Source organism: Lipotes vexillifer, unplaced genomic scaffold, assembly GCF_000442215.2.
Source record: "Lipotes vexillifer unplaced genomic scaffold, Lipotes_vexillifer_v1.1 scaffold1129, whole genome shotgun sequence".
NCBI lineage: Eukaryota > Metazoa > Chordata > Mammalia > Artiodactyla > Lipotidae > Lipotes > Lipotes vexillifer.
The window spans coordinates 1670834-1693707 of record NW_006789022.1 but is presented as its reverse complement, the minus strand read 5'-3'; the positions used below and the strand labels follow the sequence as shown (position 1 = coordinate 1693707).

The following is a 22874-nucleotide window of genomic DNA, read 5'->3' as shown; positions in this document are numbered from 1 at the left end:
TCAGTCCCGGGCCTCGTCCAAACGCCACTTGAGTGCGTGGTCCTTGTGCGCATCAGGGAGGATCTGGTTGCGCATCCCCCCCAGGAGGCTGGACGTGGCCTCTGTGGCTAGGATGAGGGGCTTCACCACTGTTGGGGGCAGCTGGCGGATCACGCCCCCCACAGCACCTGTCAGCCCCTTCTGTTCATGGCCCCGAGACGCCACCTCGCAGATGGTCTGAGCTGTGTCCAGGATGCCCTGTGGAGGTTGGAGGTCAGTGCCGGGGTCTCTGGGGGAGGGCTGGGGGGGAGGACGGGGGAGGAATGGGAGCAGGGCTGGGCCTCGTTACCTCTCGAACTGTGTCGTAGGCCTTGGCCACACCCTCCCGAAGGTCGGCCGGCTGCTGGCCCTTCCGCAGCCTTCGCACAGAGCGCTTGTCCTGCAGGGAGCGCGAGATGGGCGCTGCCGGGGACAGGATGTCATACACCGTCTCGGCTGTGGCCTGGGGGAGCATGGCGGGCACCAGATGAGGAGAGGGGGCCTAAGCACCCACGACTGGGTAGGAGCCCACCCGTGGGAGCCCACCCCCCCAAACCCTGCCTCCCCCGCATCCATGCTTTACTGTGCTGCTCCTGGGGTCCTGCCAAGCTCCCACCACCCAGGCCAGGGGGCTGCAGGTGGACTGCATGCCTCCTGAGGGGACTCTCCTAATGTCCTCTGGATCCACACCCACCCCTCTCCTGTTGACCACCACACCCGGCACCCTGCCCGCCTGTGGGTGCCACAGATGCAGCCTGAGCTCAGCGCACAGCCTTCTGCCTCCTGCTCCTTGCCAGCTCCAGGGGCGGTCCTGGAGGAAGCCTGGGTTCCCCTGACCCATCCCCACAGATCATTAAGCCATCATTGAGTGTGACCCTCTGCCCGCTGGCTCCTCTGTTCTCTCACCCCCAGTGTCACTCCTTCCCCCCCAACCTCCTCACCTGGCTGTCCTACACCCTAGCTTAATGCCTTGGGGGTGGCCCTCAGATGCCTGCTTATCCCTCCAGCCTCCTCTCTAGAGACCCTGCCCCCACCCCCCAGTGCATCTGCAAGCTCACTCCTCACCACCGAGGACTGGCCACAAACGCCTTCACCTCCTAGGACTGACCACAAACACCTGCCTGTCGGCCCCCTCTACTCCAGAACCCAGGGCACTCAACTGCAACTGCTCACAGGATAACCCCCTGCCTTCCCGTCTGGGCCTGGCAAAGTGTGAGGCATGAATGAACCAGGGCCAGTCTCTGGGCCTCAGTTTCTTTGTCGGTAAACAGAGCCAGCCCCCTTCCCTCCCCTTCAGGACATAGCCATGACCAGAGACCCAGTGGGCTCTAAAGCCTGGGGGCACTCACCCTCCCACATGGGAGCCACCGTGGGCCCCAAGCCAGTCACTTGCCCTCTTTTCTCCGTGACTCTTCCTCAAAAGATACCACATTCCCAGATGGCCTACCCTCAGTAGAGCTTTGGGGATGGAATTGGGCACCATGGAGCAGACCCGCCCTGCCCTGCATGGCCTGGACGCTGGGGGCCCACTCACCTGGATAGCCTGCACCAGCCGGTTGCTGAGTTCTAAGGCGGCTGAAGCTGTGGATGAGCCGAAGGAGGCAGCCCCCCGCTGCAGCCCCCGCATGAGGCGCCCATCCTTCCTGTACTGCTCGATGGGCAGCCACAGCAGGTCCCGGAACCCTTGGACTGGGGGGACGGGGTGGTCAGAGATGCCCAAGGCTGCCCCCACCTGCCCCGCTGTGGGAACTCTTCCACCTATTTCCAATAGCGGTTTCTAGGCTGCCCAAGAGTATGGCATTTTCAAGAGCCCCCAAAGTCAGATACTCACAGAGCTGGACAACAGAGTGCATGGGGCCCACGCCCCCCAGCAAGCCAGGCAACTGGTTCTTTCGGATGTCCTGCAGCCACTCGTTGAGAGCATAGCCCAGCACCTTGTCCACACCCAGGAGCCTAGGCAGGGGAGAGAAGAGGAGGGTGGGGTGGGGCAGAGCCACACACTGAGGGGTCACAGGGCCAGAAGGACCCAAGGCACCCCAACACCCCCCATGGCTCCACCCAGCCCCGTATGGAGGGATTGACTGTGGCCATTTCACAGAGCACAAACTGAGGTCCCAGAGGGGTGATGTCTTGGCCAAGGCCACAGTCAGGAACAGAGAAAGGGCCCTGAGAGAGGCCTGGAGGCTCACCCATGCCGGCAACACAGCCGCTTTAGCTTCAGCTCGGAGCAGTTGAGCTGGGCCAGGCCTATGAGGAGGCCCGCGAAAGTGCCCTGGGGAAGGAGGAAGGGTTGGAGTTTACGTGATGGGACCCAGGGGCCCGCCCAGCTCACAGGAGCCGCTAGAGGCTGACAGTAGCCGATGGTGCCTGGACACAGCCCTGGCCCCCTGGCCTCCAAAGAGCAGGCCACACCTGGGCAGAATGGGGAGCTGACAGCCCTGCTTACCACCTGGTCCATGGTGATGTGCTTGCCGTGGTAATCCAGCCAAATGGGCACCTCGGACGTGAAGCGGAACTCCCTGGGTGGGGAGTGGGGAAAGGGGTCCTGGGGTCACTGGCCTGATCCCCTGCAGCCTGGCCCGGGGCCCCCAGCCCAAGGCCCTACCTGAAGTAGATGGGCTGCTGCTCAGCAGGGGAGGCGCCGTGTCTACCGCCTGCGGCCTCCTGGGAGCTGGTCGTCTCCACACCCTCGGGTTGCCCTTCCTGGGGGCCGCTAGGCTGGACTGGGGTCTCAGGGTGAGCTGGAGGAGAGGGGGGGGGGACAGACCAGGGATGGGCCCAGGCATGGCTGTGAGGCAGGAGGCCCGGGCCCTCCCCTCCCTGCCCAGCTGCTCACCTTCAGTGGAGGTCTCCGCCGGGACCACAGGGTTGATGCTGGCCGCCAGGCTGGTGAAGAAATCCCTAAGGAAGAGCAGAGCATCCTGCCGGGGGAAGGAGCAGGTCAGATTCAGAGGCCTGGAGGCAGTGGGCTCACCTCAGGCTCTGCCACCACGCAGCCCACTCACCTGATCCACGTTGAGCCGCAGGGGCAGCAGTGAGACGCGGAGACAGCACTCGGGCCCACCCAGGTTGGTCACGGGGGCCACGTGCAGCGCTTTGATCTTGAGCTGAAGGCAGAGGGTGAGCTCCGGGCACCCACTGGGCCTCAGGCCCCTGGCCCCCACTGCTCCCCCAGTTGGTCCTGCACATGCTGTTCCCTCAGCTAAGCCCGCCTGGGCCCCGCCCCCCTCCCAGGCTCACAGACAACTGGGGTCTGTATGTGTACATGCATGTGTGCGCGCGCGAGCATGCGTGTGTGCCCTGCTCAGGGTGGACTGTGAAGGCGGCCTGTACCATGTTGGAGTGGGTGCGCCGTGGCATCCGCTCACTCGTGTGTAAATACAGGAATTTGTTGATCGGGGAGGAGGCCAGCCGGTCTCGGACCTCGAGCTCCTGCACGATGAACACCTGGCGGGACAGCGGCTGCTCCTCGGGCTCCTCGCCGGGGGCTACGGGGCCTGGCTCTGCCGGGTACACCTCATGCTGGAAGCTTACCTGTGGGGCAGACGGAGGCCTGAGCGGCAGGCAGGGCTGCACAGCGAAGGGGGCTCACCCCAGGCCCCTCCTCTCCCAGCCCAATCTCAGTCCCACGGCGGCTGCCACCTGGACGCCTCCACACAGCTGTGCCACAGGCAGTTCAGATGCCCCACGGCCACGATGAAGCCGCCTGCCCCCAATCTCCCAGCATTCCCGCCACCCGAGTGCCACCTGTCCCCCTACCACCCTAAGTGCAAACGTTGGTTCGGTCCTCCCCCTGCAATCTCTCTATCACCACGGCTGTCAGTTTTGCTTCCTGAGAACATCTCTCCCGTCCCGCCGCACTTCTGTCACCGCCACAGCTGCACCTGGTCTCGGAGCTGCCGTCACCCATCCCCTGCCCGGCCCCCCTGCTCGTCCCCTCCAGCCCCTCTCCACCCACCCAGAGGGATCTTTGTAAAGTGTTTGCCCACCCACCTGGCGCCCTGCAAACTCCTCACTGTGGCCTGGCGAGGCCGTGCTTCCCCCTCCAAAGCCCGCTTTCGGCCCTTGCCCTTGACCTGGAGGACACTGGCCTCTCTCCTGCCCCTGACAGGTCAAAGCCTCCCTCACCGGCGGGTTCTCGCCCCAGCCTTGTCTCCCCCTCACCCAGCGCTGGCACTGGCTCCCCGGCCCGTCGGGTGTCCGAGGAGCCCCGGCCACCACTCTGAAGCACATCCCCGAGTCCTCTCGGCACAAGCACCCTTACCAGCTCAGGGAGTGGGTCTATGCGGGCTCACTCTCAGTAAGTGGCACTTGACCTGCACAATTTCTCAGGTCAGCCCGGCCTGTTCTTTCCCTCATACACATTCAGTCCAGCAGCCCAGCCCGTGGTTCCTTCCACCGTCCCTCTAGTAAAAACCAAAACCATCCGTGGTCTACAGGGCTTTACGCAGCCTGGTCTGGGTTGGATCTCTGGCTTCCTACTGCCCTCCTCCTTGCTCAGCTGCAGTCTCGCTGGCCTCCTTGCTGCTCCCGGAACACGCAAGGGATGCTCCCAGCTTGCGGCCTTCACGCTATGCCCTCTGCCTGTAAACCTCTCCCTGGCTCACTGTGGCCTCACATCTTTGTGCAAAATGGCACATTTTCACGAGGGCTTTCCGGCCCTCCCTAGCACTCCCTGCGCCCCGCCTCTGTTTACGTTCCCTGAGCGTTTATCACATTTGAGCGTCTGTATATATAGTCTTACTGGGCTCCCTCCACTATGATACAAGGGACAGGAAGGCAGGGTTTCTGTCTGCTTTGCTCATCACTGCATCCAGCATCTGGAACAGCATGGCAGCAGCTGACCTAGTGCAGGAGCAGGGGCCCGCAGGAGTTTCCGTGCACTGAGTGCTAGCTGAGCAGCAGGGACACAAGGGCCTGTCCCGGTGCCCCACCCCGGCTGGCCTCACCTTGCTGAGCTGGATCTCCATGAGGACGTGGTGCTGCCTGCCACTGCCCCCCTGCGCACGCCAGGAGTTCTGGGGCCGGTTGGGGCCGGAGCAGCGAGAAGGGGAGCTCCTGGGGCCTGTGAGGCCTGCTCTTGCCCTGGGAAGAGGAACAAGGGCCACGCTGACTCAGGGGAAGCCCCTTTCCTCATTCCCTCCCATCAGAGCAGGACTTTCAGCCTGGGGCAAGAGATTCTCTCCTGGGAGGTAGGCGGGGCAAGGGACGAGGAAGAGTTGTTAAGGCCAGAAGGTGAGGATCTGGCTCAAGGTTACCAGCTGCTGAGGGCCAGAACTGGACCCCAGCCCGGGCCTCATCTCCTGGGGGCCCCACTGCCACCGCTGCCACCTGCGCCCTCTCCTTCTCACCTGTGTCCGGGATGGGGGCCAAAGTCTCGGCCCCCATAGAGGTGCCAGACAAGGGAAACCTCACGCAGCACCACACGACTGCTGGGCACTGGGAAGTGGGCAGGTGCCCGCAGCAGGTCCGTGCTGCCCAGCGGCTGTGAGAAGTGCCCGTCCTGCACTATGATGGGGTCTGGATGCAGCTGTGTCACCACAGGCTCCCCATCTTGGGGCTGCAGGGAGGAGGCCAAGTGAACATATAGGGCACAGAAGCTTTCCCCAGTCCAGGCCACCTGTTTATCCCTCATCCTTGCATCTCTCTCCCTTTTTTCACAAAAGATGATTCTCACGGGCAATTATCCTGAGGAGCCTGAGTGCCCCTTGCTCCTGTTGGCCCTGTCAGGTCTTGCTTGCATGTGACAGTGAGTCTGGACGTCATTCCCACTGGCACTTGGGGGCCAGGAGGCCAGCACCGTTGCAGCCAGGTGGTTCTCCTCACTCTCCCGCTACCTACCCTGCTCCTGTCCCTCCCTACTCTTTTTTATTTATTTATTTATTTTTTGGTACGCGGGCCTCTCACTGTTGTGGCCTCTCCCGTTGGGGAGCACAGGCTCAGCGGCCATGGCTCACGGGCCCAGCCGCTCCACGGCATGTGGGATCTTCCCGGACCGGGGCACGAACCCATGTCCCCTGCATCGGCAGGTGGACTCTCAACCACTGTGCCACCAGGGAAGCCCCCTCCCTACTCTTGAACATCCCAGTCCCTCTGCCCAGGACTCCATGCCTTGTCACTTCCTCTGGAAATCTGTCAACTTCTTCAAAGCCCAGAGTGAGGGCTGCCTCCCCAGTGACCCAACCGATACTGACCACCTCCTGCCTCTCTCACAGTGGGAGCTCTAGAAGGGCCTAGAACTGAGCCACCCTCTTCCAGGCCCCTGCCCAGCCTGCCCACCACACACCAATATGCCCAGGCCAGGAGCGTCAAGGATGCAAAACTCATCGCTGTCCAGAGTGTCTCCATCCCCCTCTTCTTCCTTCTCCTCTTCTTTGGCCTCTGATTGGGACCCCAAGCTGCCAGTGGGGGCCCCAACCAGGGGTGAGGGGGCCTGGGTCCCACTCCGTTCGCCTGGGAATAGGTAGACCGACACTGGAGAGGCCTGAAAGAAGGGGCTCCCTGTGGGGGAGAAAGAGGCCGGTTTAGGGGGATGCCCAATGTGGGCGTCTGATTGTGTCTGCTGGCCCCAAAGCATCCTGAGCCCACCTGAAGCCTGGGCCAGCTCCCGCAGGCTACGCTCCGTGTCCAGGAGGGCGTCGGTCAGGTCCCGCTGGTTGATGAGGGCTGTCTCCACTGGGGGGCATGAGGGCAGGGAGGCAGGGCTCTCCGAGAGCTGCGCCAGGCAGGGGAGGACTAGTGAATGCGTGTCAGGAGGGGGGGGGTGCCCAGGGCTCCCTCATCACCAGGTCCCTGGCGGCCATGGCGGGGAGGGGGCTGGGCTGAGCTCTGGTGGCCTCTACGGCCAGGCCTCACCTGTACCTTCTGGCCGGCGATCTCCGTGGGGCTGGGGGGCCGGGGAGGGGGGTGCAGGTCGCCCTCACTCATCACGTACTGGAGCAGGTTGACCAGCAGGGCGCAGGAGTCGGCACAGCTATGCACATGCATCACATTGTTGGAGCAGCGCAGCTCGAAGAGTGGCTGGCTCTGCGGGGTTGGGGGCGGGTATCAGCCCGGGTTCTAGCCCCACTGGACTTAGACAGGACGGGGCCAGGTCTCCCCTGGGGCGGTCAGCCAACTACCCTTTGAACACATGGGCAAACTGAGCCTAGAGAGTAAAAGGGGCTTTGCCCAGGGCCGCCTGAGGAAGCAAGACTGCACTCACGCGTGAAGGACTTTGAGCGCCAGGCTCCGGTGAGGCGGGGCCTGGGATCTCCATTTTACAGATAAGGACACTGGAGACCCAGAAAGGCTGACTCCTGAGGCCCTGCTTTTTCGTGGCTACAACTGCCCTCTGCTGGCAGGGTTCATAGGGAGGGATGTCCACCAAAGGCCTGGCCCTTCCCAGGAGGAACAAGAACCACAGGGAAGGGCTGTCAGTGACTGGGACCTGAGCCCGGGCCCAGGGAGCAGAAACAAAGAGACGGTGCATGGGGAAAAGTGATCCCCCAAAGGCTCCCTTGCCCCAGTCTCTGCTCTGGCTCTGGGGGACCCTGGGTGAGAGCCACACTCACCAGTTTGTCCTCAGTGCTCCCCTTCCAGGTTTTGATCACGAGCTCCAGAAGGTCAACGTCCAAGACACAGACATAATCTGAGGGAGAAGGCAGGAGAGGCTCCCATTGCCTCCTCCTACCCAGCCCCTGGCCCCGCTGGGAGAATCTAGGGTTTGTCTGGGTGCAGCCCTTGTGTGCGTGCACATGCGCGTGGGCGCTGAGAACCTGTCCAGCAGCTGGGTGAGGACAGCGGGCTGCTCTGGGTATGGCCGGGGGCCACAGCCCCTCAGACGGGAGGGAGCCCAGTCCAGGCCCTGCCCACCTCGCCGCAGATCCAGGGTCTCCATGTCACACTTGTCGGACAGGTACAAGGCGGAGTCGTCGAGGATGAACCTGGGGGGGAACGGGGCTGAGAAGGGCCGGGAGCCACTGCAGGCGGCAGCTCCGAAGGAGCTGGCAGGGGTGGGGCTCGCTCATAGAGACGGGCAGCGGGGGCACCAACAGGGGGTCCCAAGCCCACAAGAGAAGACTAGTGCTGGGTCTTCTCTGGCCTCGGTGTTCTTATCTGTACAGTGGGGAGACTGGGCCTGGAGTCTTGTACCACAGGCCCAGACAACAGGCACTCGAGGCAACCGGGCAGCATTTCTCTTTCTCCAGAAACTTCCAGCATCTCCACCTCACCTGGGCCTCACAGCAGCCCTGGGAGGGAAATGTCCTGTTTTCCCCCTACAGCCTGCATTGTTCTTTTAAAGTAAGTCCTTATTTTAATGGCAACCTAACATAAGCTCCTTTCAAATATTTAAAAAATATAGCTAATCCCGAATTCTGAGAAAAGCACCTCATACGGTCAGCCCTCCATATCTGCAGGTTCTGCTTCTGAGGATTCAACCAACCGCGGATCAAAATATTTTTTTAAAAATCCAGAAAGTTCCCAAAAGCAAAACTTGAATTTGTCATGTGCTGGCAACTACTTACATAGCATATACATTGTGTTGGTATTGTTAAGCAATCTAGAGACGATTTAAAGTATGTGGGAGGGACTTCCCTGCTGGCGCAGTGGTTAAGAATCCGCCTGCCAATGCAGTGAACACGGGTTCGAGCCCTGGTCCAGGAAGATCCCACATGCTGCGGAGCAACTAAGCCCGTGCGCCACAGCTACTGAGCCTGCACTCTAGAGCCCGTGAGCCACAGCTACTGAGCCCACGTGCCAACAACTAATGAAGCCCGTGCGCCTAGAGCCCGTGCTCCGCAACAAGAGAAGTCACTGCAATGAGAAGCGCACCACAAAGAGTAGCCCCCTGCTCGCCACAACTAGCGAAAGCCCGCGTACAGCAACGAAGACCCAATGCAGCCAAAAATAAATAAATTAAATAAATAAAAAAAATATATATATATGGCAGGATGTGCATGGGTTATATGCAAATATTGCACCCTTTTATATGTGACTTGAGCACCCCTGGATTTTGGTATCCACGAGGGGTCCTGGAACCAATCCCCTGTGGGATACCAAGGGAAAAAAAAATATATATATATATATATATGTATATAGTTTTATATCTATATATAAATATTGTACTATGGCATTTCCCCATATTTTTCAATGTTATTCTTAAATTTGACTTTGATGGTTAAGTGGGCCACGCTTACTGACTGAGGTCGTAATTTGGGGGCATTTAAGTTGTTTACAAGTTTTGACTATTTTGAATTATACTACAGAGGCATTATATTCTACCTTTCTTATCCTTCTATCCTAAGGACAACCACCAGAAGTGAGGTGATCAGGTCAGAGAGCTCAAACACCTTTAAGGCTCTGATTTGAAGGTCTGACTGACTCTGGGAAGGTGAAACCCAATCTTGTTCCCTAGGGAGGGATCACCTAAATGTCCAGAAAGGCTCAGACTGACCTGAGGATATACAGCAGGTACACAGGACTCTGGGGGAGTGGCAGCTGCAGCCAACTTGGGTGGGATGGACGGGGCGCTCGGGTGCGGGAGCTGCATACCTGAGCAGGAAGGTAGAGGTGTCCATGACGATGTTGCTGGAGAGGGTGAAGGTCTCAGCAGTGACAAGGACACGTACAGGGAGGTAGAGGGGCCTGGAGGGGTGGGTCACATTTGGGTTGGGGCAGGCTCCTTACACAGGGGCCCTGGCCCCTGGCCCCCGCCCCCTGAGCCTGGATACCTGTAGTCCACGGCACAGGAGAGCAGATGTACATGTAGGATGGTAATGACCGTTGGAGGCAGGTAGCCCAGCACTGGGTCATCCAGGACATCTAAGAACTCCAACAGCTTTGGGGGCCAGAGTGAAAGGGACAGGGGAGGAGGGGGCCTCTTTCTTCCTCAACACCCCCAACCCCAGCACAGCTCTCCAGTTGCTGCCCATCAGCTGTCTGTCACACCCTTGCCCAGGGGCTCCACCCAGAAGTCGGCTCCAGTCCAAGGTCAGCTCTGGCCCAGCCCACGGCCCCCACGCTACCCTCCCTCACCTGGGAGTGCCAGCTCTGTTCTGGCAGGGCCATGTGGTGGCGCAGGGTGGCTCTGTGCAGCCGCAGTGTCACCAGGAACTCCTGGGGGTGGGGCACAGTCAGCATGGCGGCAGCCCAGCCCTCCAGGGACCAGGGAGGTGGTGGCCCTGGCCAAACAGGTGGGCCAGAAGCAGGCGCGGCTGTACCTTGACGTTCCTGTGAGGGTCCAGTTGGATGCGCACCGCGGTGGACAGCATGTGGGGGCCCCGGCCCTGGCCTTTGCGGCCCACGCCTCCTTGCTCAGTCATCCCTTCCTCCGACGGGTAGATGGTTCGGGCCAGCTGGGCCGGAGGAGCAAAGGTGGGCAGCTCCAGGTGACTGGGCAGCAGGTAGTCATCCACAGCCGCTGAGGAGGCATCTGGTGAGCCCCCTGCCAAGCTGGCTGATCACCCACTCCACCCAAGGCACACGTCCCTCCTGAAAGAGCACCCCTCCCCATGTACCCTAGAGACCCCACAGCGACTGGCTCCCAGCCCTCACACCTCGGTGGTACAGTGTCGCCTTTTCAGCTTCCAGGCAGAAGTAGCCGAGTCCCGGCTGGCCTCGGTACTGGCAGACGCTGAAGATGGTGCCTTGTTCCACGTCCAGCACCAGCTCCCCATGCGAGGCCTCCAGCCGCTTCCCGCACTCGTCCTGCAGGCAGCATGTGGCTCAGCCTCACCAGCTACACTCAGCAGCCTCCACACCCTCAGGGGTGAGGGCGCCTCTTGGAGCCCGGGCCTGACTAGCGTCGGCTCCAGCCCCTACCCAGAGCGCTGGAGGTCCGGAGCAGCACGTTCTCTTTTGCCAGAGGGGAAGGGCCATCCCTGCCCAGTCTACCTCCGAGCATCAGATGGTGTCCATTCGGACCCCTGGCATGGTACCGTACGTATAGCAGGTGCTAGTAAGTGGCTAACGGGGCGTGATGGGATGGGTGGGGGGGCCATGGGTGAGTCAGTGGGTGGCGGGTGGGTGCTGCTGGCTGGACAGGCCGCACTCGGCCCCCAGTGGGGCCTCTGTCTCCCACATTCCCCACTTGGAGCTGCTCACACCGGCCCTGTTCTCCTGCCAGTGGGGGCTCTGGAGTCAGGGGCTCACCTCCCCTGGGCTGTGCTCACCTTGGTCTCACAGTGGGCCGTGATCCGACCCTTTAGCACCGTCACCAGTGTAGAAAAGGTACTCTGGGAGTGAGGGCTCTGGGACTCAGGGGCAAGGCGCTGGGGGGTGCCTGATGCCCCCGCTGAGAAGTGGGTGTCCTCGTCGTCCGAGTCCGAGTCTGGGGGGTGAGCAAGGAGCCGAGTGGGAAGGAGACCTGGGAGGGCGGCCCCGGCCCCAGGGCCCCACCAGGGCACCCCTCCTACCCAGCTTGAAGGCAGACTTGCACATCTTGAAGCTGTCGTGCCAGAAGCCCGAGGCATCTGGGAAGCCAGTGGGGCGAGTGGCAGGGGTGGGGGTGGGAAGCAGGTCCGCGGGCTCCCACATGAGCAGGTCGTTGTTGATCCTGAGAGGGCAGTTGGACCACGGCGGTAAGGGAGGCCCGGCCCAGCCCCTTGCCACCCCCTGCCCTGCTCATGTCACCACCTGTTGTAGAGGCTCTCGTAGACCTCCTTGCTGGGCAGGAAGACGTGGGCGCCGGGCAGAACCACTTCCAGGCTGCAGCGGGACAGCGCCAGGGCCCTGCTCTGAAAGGTCCTCATTTCCTCAGGGTCTCCAGGAATCACCATCTAGGTGTGGGAGCAGGGAAGGGGATGCGAGAGATGTCAGGGCCTGCTGCCGGCCTTAGAATCTGACCCAGGTCTGCTTCCTGAACTCCTATCATTCATTCATTCATTCATTCATTCACTCACATGAGCCCTTCTCTGCTGGGATGTATGACAGCCATCTTGTCTGAGGCGCTGACTGCATGCAAACCCTGCTCCAAGGGCCTCGTTTATGTTAACCCCTTTATCCTCACGACAGGCCCATGAGACAGGTCATTATACCCACTTTCCAGATGAGGAAACTCATCTGTAGGCAACTCTCCAAGAGGTTAGACAACTTCCCCAGATGACGCAGCCACTGAGTGGCAGAGGCTGGATTCGAACCCAAGTCGTTTGGCCCAGAGGCCAGGCCCCTAACTACCTCTCACTCAACCCTCATCACCTTCAGAGAAGAGGATCCTGAGGCCCAAATGTACCCTGCTGATAAATGGCTGATGGGACGGGTCATGATCTTCCCCACCGAGGGCCCATGTCCCCCAGGCTCTGCCCTCACTCTTGGGCCCCCTGAGACTCCCCACTGACCAGAGACAACGGAAGAAATGAAATTCTCACTGGTGCTGGTTCACATTTTCTGGTGCCCCATGTGGTCTTGTCCCCCTGACCCAGAGCCACCAAGTGGCTCCCATGAGACCCAAATGGCCTTGGACCTCACCTCTTCCGTCTCGTACATGGTCCTTTTGGAGGAGAAAGGTGAGGGCTCAGGCTCCCGAAGCTCGCACAGATTCTCGGCCGACAACTCCAGCTCCTCTCCCTTCTCCGGGGTCACTTCCCACTGTGCGCCGAGCTGGGGGTTCAGGGTCACCACTACCCTGCCAGGGCACAGGCCTGTCACTGGCCTGCAGGGCCCCCCAGCCCCTGGTCCCCAGTGGCCTCCCACTGCCCTCAGTAGCAAAGCCCTCCCCTCCTGTCTGCCCCTCCCAGAGCCCCAACTTACTGGGGCAGGAAGCACTCGTGCCCAGGGCTCTTGGGATCCAGGGCTTTGGAGACCCGCAGGCAGGGGACAGGTGGCTTCTCTCCGTCTTCGTAGGTGACTGGACGGGATGGGGAGGGACGGGGGGTTGTCACTGCCACCTTTCCCCATTTCTTCCTCAAGGCCAGGTGGGTCAGTGGGGGCCTGGAGCCCCCCCATGACAACTGTGTTTTATTGTGTACAGACCCGTGCCCTCCCTCGCGCCCACAGTCTGCAGCGGCCCAGGGATAAGCGGCCCATTCTGCCCGCTGCCCAGAGGAGCCCTGGGATACCCAATGCTGGTGCCTCACGAAGCAGATGAGGTCTGGACCAGGGTCTGCCCCCATTGTGACCCAGCCCCTTCCATGGCCCCAAGCCCACAACTCCTAGAGGCCTGAGCCTCCTGCCCAAGGGGTTGTCTCCTGGGGGGGCTCTTACCATGGAGGTCGGAGCAGGTGAGTTCCAGGCGGGTGGGGGCTGGGGGGCCAGGCCCACTGCTCAGCTCTGACCGGAACTGGGGCTCAGTCAGCTCCAGGCGCAGCTGCTCGGCCCGCACGGCCCCGCCCACCCAGGGGTCCCGCTCAGGCCGCAGGTCAGCAATGGGGAAGCGCAGCTGCAGTGTGGCCCGGGGTGCCGAGAGCCGCACCACTGCATGCTGCTCAGCTGCTGGCGGGGGCTCTGTCTGTGGGAGGGGGGGAGTCAGAGCTGCTGCTAGCCCCCCTGCCCCCACCCAACTGTGGCCAAGAGCCAGAGGGCCCACGGCCTGCTCTCCACCCTGGCTGCGCATCTTACCAGCAGGCCAGCCGGCTGCTCGGGAGGGGGTGTGGTGGCCTGGTGCAGCAGGGCAGCGAGCCGGTCCAGGGCCCCCAGCTCCACATCTGCCTGGAAGTCGGCCAGGTCCAGGGCCAGTTCTGAGTGACAATGGCAGGCAGTTGGGCGCCGGGGCCGGCTCTGAGGGTGAGGGTGCTCAGGTCAGCGAGGGCTGTGGGGTGGGTGAGGGCAGGATGGGCAGGGTTCCCCTTGAGCAAAAACAGAAAGGACGCAGAGCCCTCCCAAGCTGTGAGAAGAGCTTGGGTGAGGAGCCCAGCAGGGAGGGGACGGGGAGACCTTCACCACCTGCTCGGGGCAGATGGCCGTGCTCGTTTAACGAAAACCACCCAATACTTACCACCCCCAGCCCTGGAGGCTGGCAGGGGTTTGCCAAGATGAGCCAGGAAAGGGGCGAATAGAATGGCATGTATATGGCTCGGAAGTACTCAAGGGCTCCAGGATGGGGCGGTGTGCTCTGGTTTGAGCACAGGTAAGGGGGGTGGAGGGTGGGAGCAGGGAGGCACCAGGGGAGGCTGGTGGGGGGCAATACACCATGGGAAACAGCCAAGGGCCCCTGGGCCTGGAGCAGGGTGGGTTACCTTGGGCAGCCGGCGCAGGGTCTGTGTGTAGTGCAGGTGAGCACAAGGCTGAGCCGAGGCCTGGGACCGCAGGCTGCTGGGGAAGCTCAGGACCTGGGACGGGACATGGAAGACGACAGGGTCAGGCTGAGCCCCCAAGCCCACCCTCACCTCTAGGCCCTGCCGTGCACACACTGGCTCTCAGCCCTCACCTCTGTGTACTCAGGCTCCGGAGTGCCCCTGGGCCATAGACACTCCAGCACCTCCAGCTGCCCGAAGTGCACTTCCGTGCTGGTAATCCGCCGGCCCCTGCTTGTCCTCAGCTCCCAGGAAAGCTGTACAGCGGCACCCGTTAGCCTATGGGAAGAAGCTGGGCATCAGAAGGTGGGCTTCAGGGGCTCAGGGAGTCCCCTCTAGTTCAGGCCCGCCTTGGGCTTGTACCGGACATGGCTACAGGGACAGGCCCTCTGGAAGCGCGGTCGGAGATGGTAGAAGTCATGGGAGCCGAAGGACCCATCCTTGGTGGCATCAAACTCCGCAAAAAAGTGGGTGGTGAGGTCAGGTGGTCCGGAAGACGGGGCAGATGTCTGAAGCAAGGTCAGGGTCACACCCCCCAGGGTCATCTTCAGCAGCGAGTCGGGGCGCAGGGTGTTCGAGGGGGGTGTAGGGGCTGTCTTGCCTGAGAGGACAAAGGCTTCACCAGAGGCTCCCCAGAGCTCATAGCCATCCCAGGTAAAGTGACAGTCAGACAGTGGGCTAGGGGCCAGGAGAAGCCCTGGCCTAGCTGGATCGTGACTCTGGCCAGGGGCTTGGCCAGGCATGGGTGACGTGAAGCCTTATTATGCCAGACACTGAGTCCAAACTCAATTCAACCCGCTCAAGGAAGCTGGAAGAACTGGAGGTGACGAAGCACCTACTCAGTACCTGACACATGCGATCTCTCAATAAACATCAGCCCAAACGTGCAGCCTGGCAGGGTCAGATCTTACCCCTTTTTTATGGAAGGGGAAACTGAGTTTAAGTGCTTGGCCCAAGGTCTCTAACTCCAAAACCCAGGTTCTGTCCATCGCACCGCCACCTCCCCTGAGCGTTCCCACGGAACCAAGTCACCAATGGTGGACCTCCAGGCAGCGCTGGAGGCCTCCCACATGCACGTAGCAAAGGTGACACCGGCACCAAGCCTTCTTCCAGCTCTTCCTGGCCCTGGAGGACTCACCGGCTGGGGGGCCCTGAGCAGAGAGCCGGCGGGAGGCCATGTTGCTGTGCACAGAGGTGCCCAGGTCTACGTCGGAGAGGGAGAGCTCAGACAGGGCTGAGGCCGCACTGCTTGTGAGGCCCGCCATGGAGAAGAAGAGGTCTGTGGGCCAGAGGAAGGGGGTCAGAGGCAGCCGGGCTCAGCCCCCTGACTCCTGCGCCCACAGCAGACACCCCGCCAACTGCTGGCTCTGGCTCCACACCCACCAGTGCTCTCCAAGTTGACAAGGGGGTTCGAAAGGGGGTCTGAGCTGAGGGGCTCAGCTACAGTCCCCGCCTGCAGCTGCTGATTCAGATCCTGTTCAATCAGCCACAGATCTTCAGCACCTAGTGGGCGGCTCTTGTTCAGCTTGTCGACCAGGCCCTCGGGGTCTACGGGGGAGGACACTTCCTTGTGTCAGTCCAGTCTGGCCGGTGCCTTCCCAGCCATCCCACTCCCTGGACCGCCCAGAGGCCTCACCTGCAAGGCTCAGTGTGCCAAGCAGTTCCTGAAGCTGCTGGAGCTGCCGTGGGGTCAGGAGCAGGTGCAGGGAGCCCAGCTGCCCACACACCTCCAGCTGGGGGTGGAGGAAGCAACCATGGAGGCTACACCAGCCACTGCCGCCACCCACGTGCCCTCACCCTGAGGAGGTAGGACGTCGGTCGCCAGGCTAAGCTCTGCCACCAACTAGCTGTGTGACCCTGGCTCCAACTTGACCACTCTGAGCCTCAGTTTCTCCACTTGCCTAGAAGGCAGTAATTTCCCCCACTCAACGACCCCGCTCCGTCCCAGGGAAGATCAGCATTGCTGAGGAGGATTCTGAGATGGGGCATACTCCCTCCTCCCCAGGGGCCTGGAGACCCACCTTGGGGCCTGGGAAGGCCTCATTTTGCTTCAATTTCACTGTCAGCTCCAGGCACCCTGAGCAGCTGCCAATCTGCAAGGGAGGCTCTGGGGGTCCTTCCTGGGAGCCAAGAAGACATGAGAGGGGAGGGATTGAAAAGATGCAGCCAAAGATGGTCAGAAGGGATGGAGAGGGGCAGATGGGTCAAGGGCCAGAGAGGACAGGGATCAGAAGGAGAAGGGGATGGTCCAGACCAGAGTCGGCCCACCTGTGGGCGGAGCTCCTCGAAGTGCAGGCGGACCCCCGCCAGCTGCAGCAGCTTGTGGAGGAAGGCAGGGGGCTGGTGCACGTCCACGGGCGGTGCCTGGCTTGGGTCTCGCACGGCCTCGTCGCAGTACTCTAGTCTGGGGAGTGTAGGATCAGCTCCTGCCCAGGCCGCCCTCTCCCCACACAGCATTCTGTTCTAGGAGTCTGGGGTCAGTGAAGTCTGGCCTGCGGAGCTGTCCCATCATAGCCAGGCCATCCTGGACCTCCGCGGCCATTGCTCCCCAGACTCTCAGCGTGTCACCTGGTCCCGGGGGCCCAGCTACCCTAGGCCTCTACCACTTGGCCCCGGGACACCACTCCAGGCTCACAACACAGTTCGCCGCCCGCTGCCCCGGCCACAGCCCAGGCCCATCCAGACTTGCCCTGACACTTTCCAGAAGCCCAGGCTGGGGGTGCAGGCAGGGCCAGGGCCACTCAGCAGCCCCTCACTCCCCCTCTCCCTCATGCCAGCGCCCCCGCTCAGCCTGCCCCTACCTTTGCACGTGGGCTTCCACTGCCACGCCACGCTCCCCAGCACCGGGCGGGTGCTCTACCCTCACAACAGTATCCAGGAAGGTCACCTTGATCCTTCGCAGTACTGAGAGGTGGGGAGGGGTCTCAGGTCAGGCAGAGCAGCAAGGGCCAGACAGAGTTTCCCTGTCAGGCGGCAGGGTGCTGTCTGAGGCCTTTGCCCTGCGGGCCACGGAGGGGCGACAGTGGCTGGGCGGGGCCTGCTCACCAGTCTCGATGGTCTGGGCAAACATCTCCAGTCCTTCCAGGGGCTGTGGTGGCTCAGAGGGCTCGGGCAGCCCATCCCGCAGGCACTCCTGGGCCAGCTGCATGCTCGTGGTCATGCACGAGGCCCAGCTCTGTGAGTCGGCAGCCCCCGGCCCTGCAGGTAGGAAGAGGGTCTCAGGGCCGGTAGGCCCAGTCAGCTCCTGGGTGCCCAGGCCCACTCGCACCGCCTGCTCTCCCACCCCCACCCCCACCCCTACCCCCGCCCCAGCTTTGCTCTGTCCTCACCCGGGCCCTGGCGGGGCTGTAAGGTGAGCTGGAGGCCTGACACGTGCACGGTGCAGTGGTCGGTGAGCAGCGCAGCCCAGGGCACAGCCACCTCGATAGAGCCCACGAAGCCTTCCACCAGCTCCAGTGGCGACTCCATGGACTCCAGCACCTCATTCACAGACTAGGAGCAGGCAGGAGACAAAGCCAGCTCAGGGAAGCCCCAAACCCAGCCATCTCCCTGGCTCCTGCACTCCTTGCCTGGCTGTTCCACCTTGGAGAGCACCCTCACTCCCCCTGTCCGTCCACATGCTACCTACAAGATCCTACCTTTGCTCAACTGATCCCTACTCTTGGCTCAACTGATCCCTACCCTTGGCCCGCCCTATTACCGTACAGTCCAATGTGCCCAGTCTTTCAAACCAGAGGAGGGGAGAGCTGAAGGACAAAGAGGAGGGAGCCAGGCAGAGGGGATGGAAGGCAGGGTTTCAGGCATGGGCACAGCACATGCAAAGGCCTGGCAGAGACAGCAGCAGCCCACATTTATCTGGGCAAGCGTGGATTAAGGGGAGTGTCCAGGAGAGGCAGGCAGGGGGCTGACCTGAGCTGGAGGGGGCCCCCCAACTCCAAACACTTGGGGTAGCTGTACTCTCTCTGAGGCACAAGGCTAGAGCCCCTGGTGACAAATAGGGGAGCAGCCCCCCCACCAGTCTGGGAGCTCCCTGAGGGCAGGAGCCCACCTGCCTTCTCTGTGTGACTCCAGGTGCTCTGTGTGGCGCCACCCAGAGAGGGCCTCAGTAAACACTTGTTGGATCCATGAATGAAATACACGGCAGAGCTAGAAGGCCCACAGACATCACGTGCAAATTCCTCACCTACAGATCCACAGATGGGGAAACTTGAGGCCTAAAGAGAAGGGACTAGCCTAGTCACCCAGTGTACTATGGGAACTGAGACTGAGACCCAGGCACTTGGCTTCTTTGGGGGTCTGCAAGGGAGGGGCTGCAGGCGTGGCAGCCTGGAGAAGGGCGGGCATATTGGGAAAGCGCTTGCATTCCACCAGGGCCCAACTCCTCCCTGGAGGCCAGGCAGGAAAGCAGCCTAGCTAGGAGCCAATTCAAATCCCCAACCAGAGGGCAGGGCGGGTGGAAGTATAGAAAGGCAGCCTAGAGGTCTGGGCCAGCCTGAGGCTGAAGTTAGAGGTCAGAAAAGGTCTCCCGCACTGGGATTCACAGGCAACAGGTGCCACCAAGTCTGGGCTCAGCGGTCTCCGCCTACCCCACGTTTGCTCAGGAAGACCTGGTCTACCCTAAAACCCAGTTGCTCCTGCCCAGACTGCACTGAGGCCAGGAACCCTGTCTGCTCCCCCAGAAAACTGCAAAGCCCCTGTCCCCATGCCCACCCCTGTTGCTCTGGACTGGAGGGTTGACCCAGTGCCAGCCCTGGTCTGGCGCCTCTAACTGGTGGCTCCTTTGCAACTGCCCAGGTCAGCTGAACCGTGAGACACAGCCCCTCACTGCCCCCAGCCACAGGCCTCTGACCCAGAGCTCATTCCTCTCTGCTTCCCCAGCATCTCTCTCCTCTCTGCCTAAGGCCACACCTCTCCACCTTTCCTCAAGGGCTTTCCTCTAGGTGGGGATGCTGATGCCCAAGCTCCTCCCCAAACACCCATTCAGTCCATCCCACTCTCCTAAAAGCAGGAAGTAGGCAGCGGTGGCAGTCACACAACGTGTTGATCAACAGGGGTGCTGACGCGGTTGTTGACATCCATATCCGGAGCCGAACGCCACCCACCGAGCCAGGGTCGTGGGGTCAGGAGGTCAGGGCACCTTTCCCACAGGTGCCCAGAGCAGGGCCCTGGACCCCTGCCAGACTTCCCTAACCAGCTGTATGCCCCAACTCTGTCACTTCCCTGGCCTGGTCCCACCAGAGCCCCCCAGTTTCCGAGGTTCCTCCTCACCCTCTCCTTAGCCCCCTGGCACCACGCTCAACTCAGGCCCCCAATTTGATACACTAATTCTGGCATTCTCCAGACAAGTGACATCCTGCTCCCCAGCTTCAGTTTCTCCTCCTGTGAAGTGGATGACCCCTGGAAAGGGCCGGACGCCCTAGGCCTCTCCACTCCGGTGCCTGGTCCCCTAGTCCGACCCTTTCGCAGGGAGACTCAGGATGCTGCGCCCCCCAGTCCGACCCTTCCAGGGCTCGGGCCTGGATCCTCACCCAGATCTCCAGGTGTATATCCCGCAGGACAACGCTGCCCTTGTACAGATCGAGGCTGAGCTGGTCCAGGCTGAGGTGCTCCTGGAAGAAGTGACCCAAGTAGTGGTGCAGCAAGTAGCGGCAGACCCGCTCTTTCACACAGTTCGACCACGGCCATAGCCATCGTGACATCTCGGAGACCGCCGGGCCCGGGCCGCCTCCACTCGCCGGCCGCTGGCGTTCCCCGTCCGGTTGCGCTGTTCACTAGAACCCCCGGCTCACCCCGCCGCTTCTCTTAGCGCCAGGCCGCACCCCCGGACGCCTGACCACGCCCCCCACGCTCACTGCCATTGGTCACTGCAAAGGGCAAGGCCTACTGATTGGCCACGGGGGCGGAGCCTTCAGGCGCGAAAAAGGGACTGGGCTCTCGGTAAGATATAGGGCTCCCAATATTAATTTACGCTTGCGTATAAATTCTGTGTGGGAGGACCTTTAACCTCTCTCCTACGGGCTCCGGGACGGCTTTTGCTTGAGGTGCCAGCCCCTCAAAGGAATGCGCATGTGCTGACTCGTCCGACTAGTACTTGAGGTAGTTGGCGAGGATTTAAAGGGACAGTGTCCCATTAAACTTCGTAAAAAGCTTTTCAGAGGCATACTTAGTGTAAGCCCAGTACGCATCTCTAGAAACGATTAAGTGAAAACATTTGCATTTTACAAAACGCTTAACCTTCCGCTATCTCATTCAACCCCCATAGCAACCTCTAAGGTGGAGATTATTGTCACCATTTTACAGATAAGGAAACAGATTTATAAAGGTTGCCGTGAGTCCACCGTGAAGGAGGTCTCACCTGGAATGCTTGACCGGAGATTAACTGATCTTCCCTTCTCTCTGTACTTGGTCAGGGCTCCAGCCCCTCCCTGGAATAATAATAATAATGGTTTTTAATATCTCTAATCCTAGAATTCAATAAAGAATGGATTCAAACCCCCTTGAGCAGAGGTTTATTGTTTTGCACAGCCCTTGAGCTAAGAATTTTTTTAAAAATATTTATTTATTTTGGCTGCCCCGGGTCTTGGTAGTGGCACATGGGATCTTCATTGCGGCATGCGGACTTCTTAGTTGCAGCACGTGGACTCTTCAGTTGCGGCATGCGAACTCTTAGTTGTGGCATGCATGCAGGATCTTGTTCCCCAACCAGGGATCGAACCCCGGGCCCCCTGCATTGGGAGTGTGGAGTCTTATCCACTGGACCACCAGGGAAGCCCCCTAAGAATGGTTTTTACATATTCGAATAGTTGGAAAAAAATCAAAAGAAGAATATGATTTCATGACGTGAAAATCATATGAAATTCACAGTGTGTCCACAAATAAAGTTTTAGTAGAAGACAGCCATGCTCATTTGATTAAGTACTCTCTAGGGCTGCTTTCTTGCTATAGCAGAGTTGAGTACTTGAGACAGAGGCTTGCAAAGCCTAAAATATTTATTTTCTGGCCCTTTACAGGAAAAGTTGGCCCGCTCCTGCTCTACAGGTCACACAAGCTTCCTTACATCATGATGACTTAGGAGATACCCACAGGTAATTATAATTCCATTTTAGCCTTACTAGGGAGATGGACTCTACTGCAATCTAAAGCCAAAATTTGGCCGGAAGCAAGGGCAACCACCCTGGCCTGAGGGTCAGGGATCTGGATTCCAGTCCCAGCTCTGTGTGGCCTCAGGCAAATCACTGCTCCTATTGGTGAGACTGTTTTATTCCCCTTAGCCTGGGGTTGGGTTAGTAGGCCGGAAGGCTCATTACCTGGAAGGGACTGAAGAACAGCCTCTGAGAGAATTGTGGGGAACACTAAGAAGGTCCCATTCTAGGAGACTGGCTAATAAGATGGCTGCTCAGAAAATGCTTGTGGAATGAATCAAGAGGTCTGCCTGACCCCCATGACAGGCCAGGGGCAGAGCTGTGTTCATCGACTGTTCATTAAATTAATAATAAAAATTATAGACACCAGGAATTGAGCCCATGTGATGTCCTGGACCCTGGGCTTTGTCACTTTACATGCATGACTTCATCTGCTCTTTACCACACAGGCTCATGAGGGAGGCACTGTTGCAGCAGAAATAGAAATGAAGTTTTCCCTCTCCTGAGAACAAGGTAAATAAAGGGAACAGTGAACAGGCTAGAGAAGAAACATAACCTGGCCTGAAAGAGTGAGTCAATCCTAGTTTTTTTTTAACTGTTACTAAACTGTAATGTCTGTAGTTAGATTTGCCCTTCACAAAGCTAACCTGTCACCACTAATCCTGTGTAATTTACATTCTGCACCTGGTATTTGCTCTCCCTATAATCTCTAGTAGCAAATCACCCCTTGTAGCTGTTTGCATTTCAGAAAGGAGGTCCCAGACCAATAACCCAGAGACTAACGGACCCAATTACCAGGCTGCTGGACCCAATTACCAGCTTGCCTGACTCCAGCAGTGACTGTTTTGAAATAATGCAAGAAGAATGCAAGACATTCACCGTGTTGATCCTTATCACTTACTTCGGACTGCGAACTCCCCTATAAGGATCCCTGTAATTCCCCAGGAAGGGGGACACAGTTCTTGAGGTGATAGCCTAATGTGTCTTCCCTTTGCCTGGCAAAGAAAAATTTAAAAGTCTCTCTATTTCTTACCTTCTAAACCTCTGTCTCCGTATTTTTATTCAGCATTGGTGTACAGGGAGCCAAGATTTTGGCAACAGCACTATTAATACCCCCATTTTATGGAGAGGAAAACCGAGGCTGTGTGCCTAAGTGCCTGTGGAGCAAGTGAATGAACGAGCATCACTTCTCCTCCCAAAGGCAGTGGGAATAGAAGGGCAGATTCTCGAGTCTAGGAAAAGTTGTCCTTATGTTCCATCTAGGAGGGAGCTACCATTCCCCTGCAGTGGGAATGGAGAGTACCACCTGCAAAGGGTGGGGACACTGGGCCATTCCCTATATCCAGACAGACCTCCAATCTGGGGTTGGCTGCTTCCTAGGTTGGAAGCCTAGGTTGGCTTCCTGCCACTGAGGCTGCACTCAAATCTTGTCTTTCATTGTAACTTTACTAGGAGCCACATCTGTCTCTCAGAATTGGGTGCTTGTGAGTCCCCTCCTAAGCCT

At 59.8% G+C, this 22874-nt stretch overlaps 1 protein-coding gene across 1 annotated transcript; it reads right to left on the bottom strand.

Annotated features, from left to right (window-relative positions):
• Positions 1–20003, bottom strand: ATG2A (autophagy related 2A). The gene is made up of 41 exons (XM_007462036.1): positions 19757–20003; positions 17558–17720; positions 17274–17426; positions 17030–17132; positions 16497–16632; positions 16250–16348; positions 15865–15961; positions 15612–15776; positions 15367–15507; positions 14592–14829; positions 14363–14507; positions 14172–14264; positions 13555–13713; positions 13201–13444; positions 12748–12844; positions 12466–12622; positions 11635–11777; positions 11415–11554; positions 11172–11365; positions 10557–10707; positions 10221–10420; positions 10036–10116; positions 9732–9838; positions 9553–9645; positions 7873–7943; positions 7572–7648; positions 6880–7044; positions 6603–6733; positions 6305–6515; positions 5370–5578; positions 4968–5103; positions 3352–3552; positions 3024–3125; positions 2855–2939; positions 2624–2759; positions 2465–2537; positions 2208–2290; positions 1850–1971; positions 1553–1707; positions 329–481; positions 1–237 (listed from the first exon to the last, which is right to left on the bottom strand). The coding sequence occupies exons 1-41, from the start codon at positions 19925–19927 to the stop codon at positions 1–3; spliced, it is 5817 nt and encodes a 1938-aa protein (XP_007462098.1). The 5' UTR covers positions 19928–20003.
• Positions 20004–22874: the final 2871 nt, after the last annotated feature.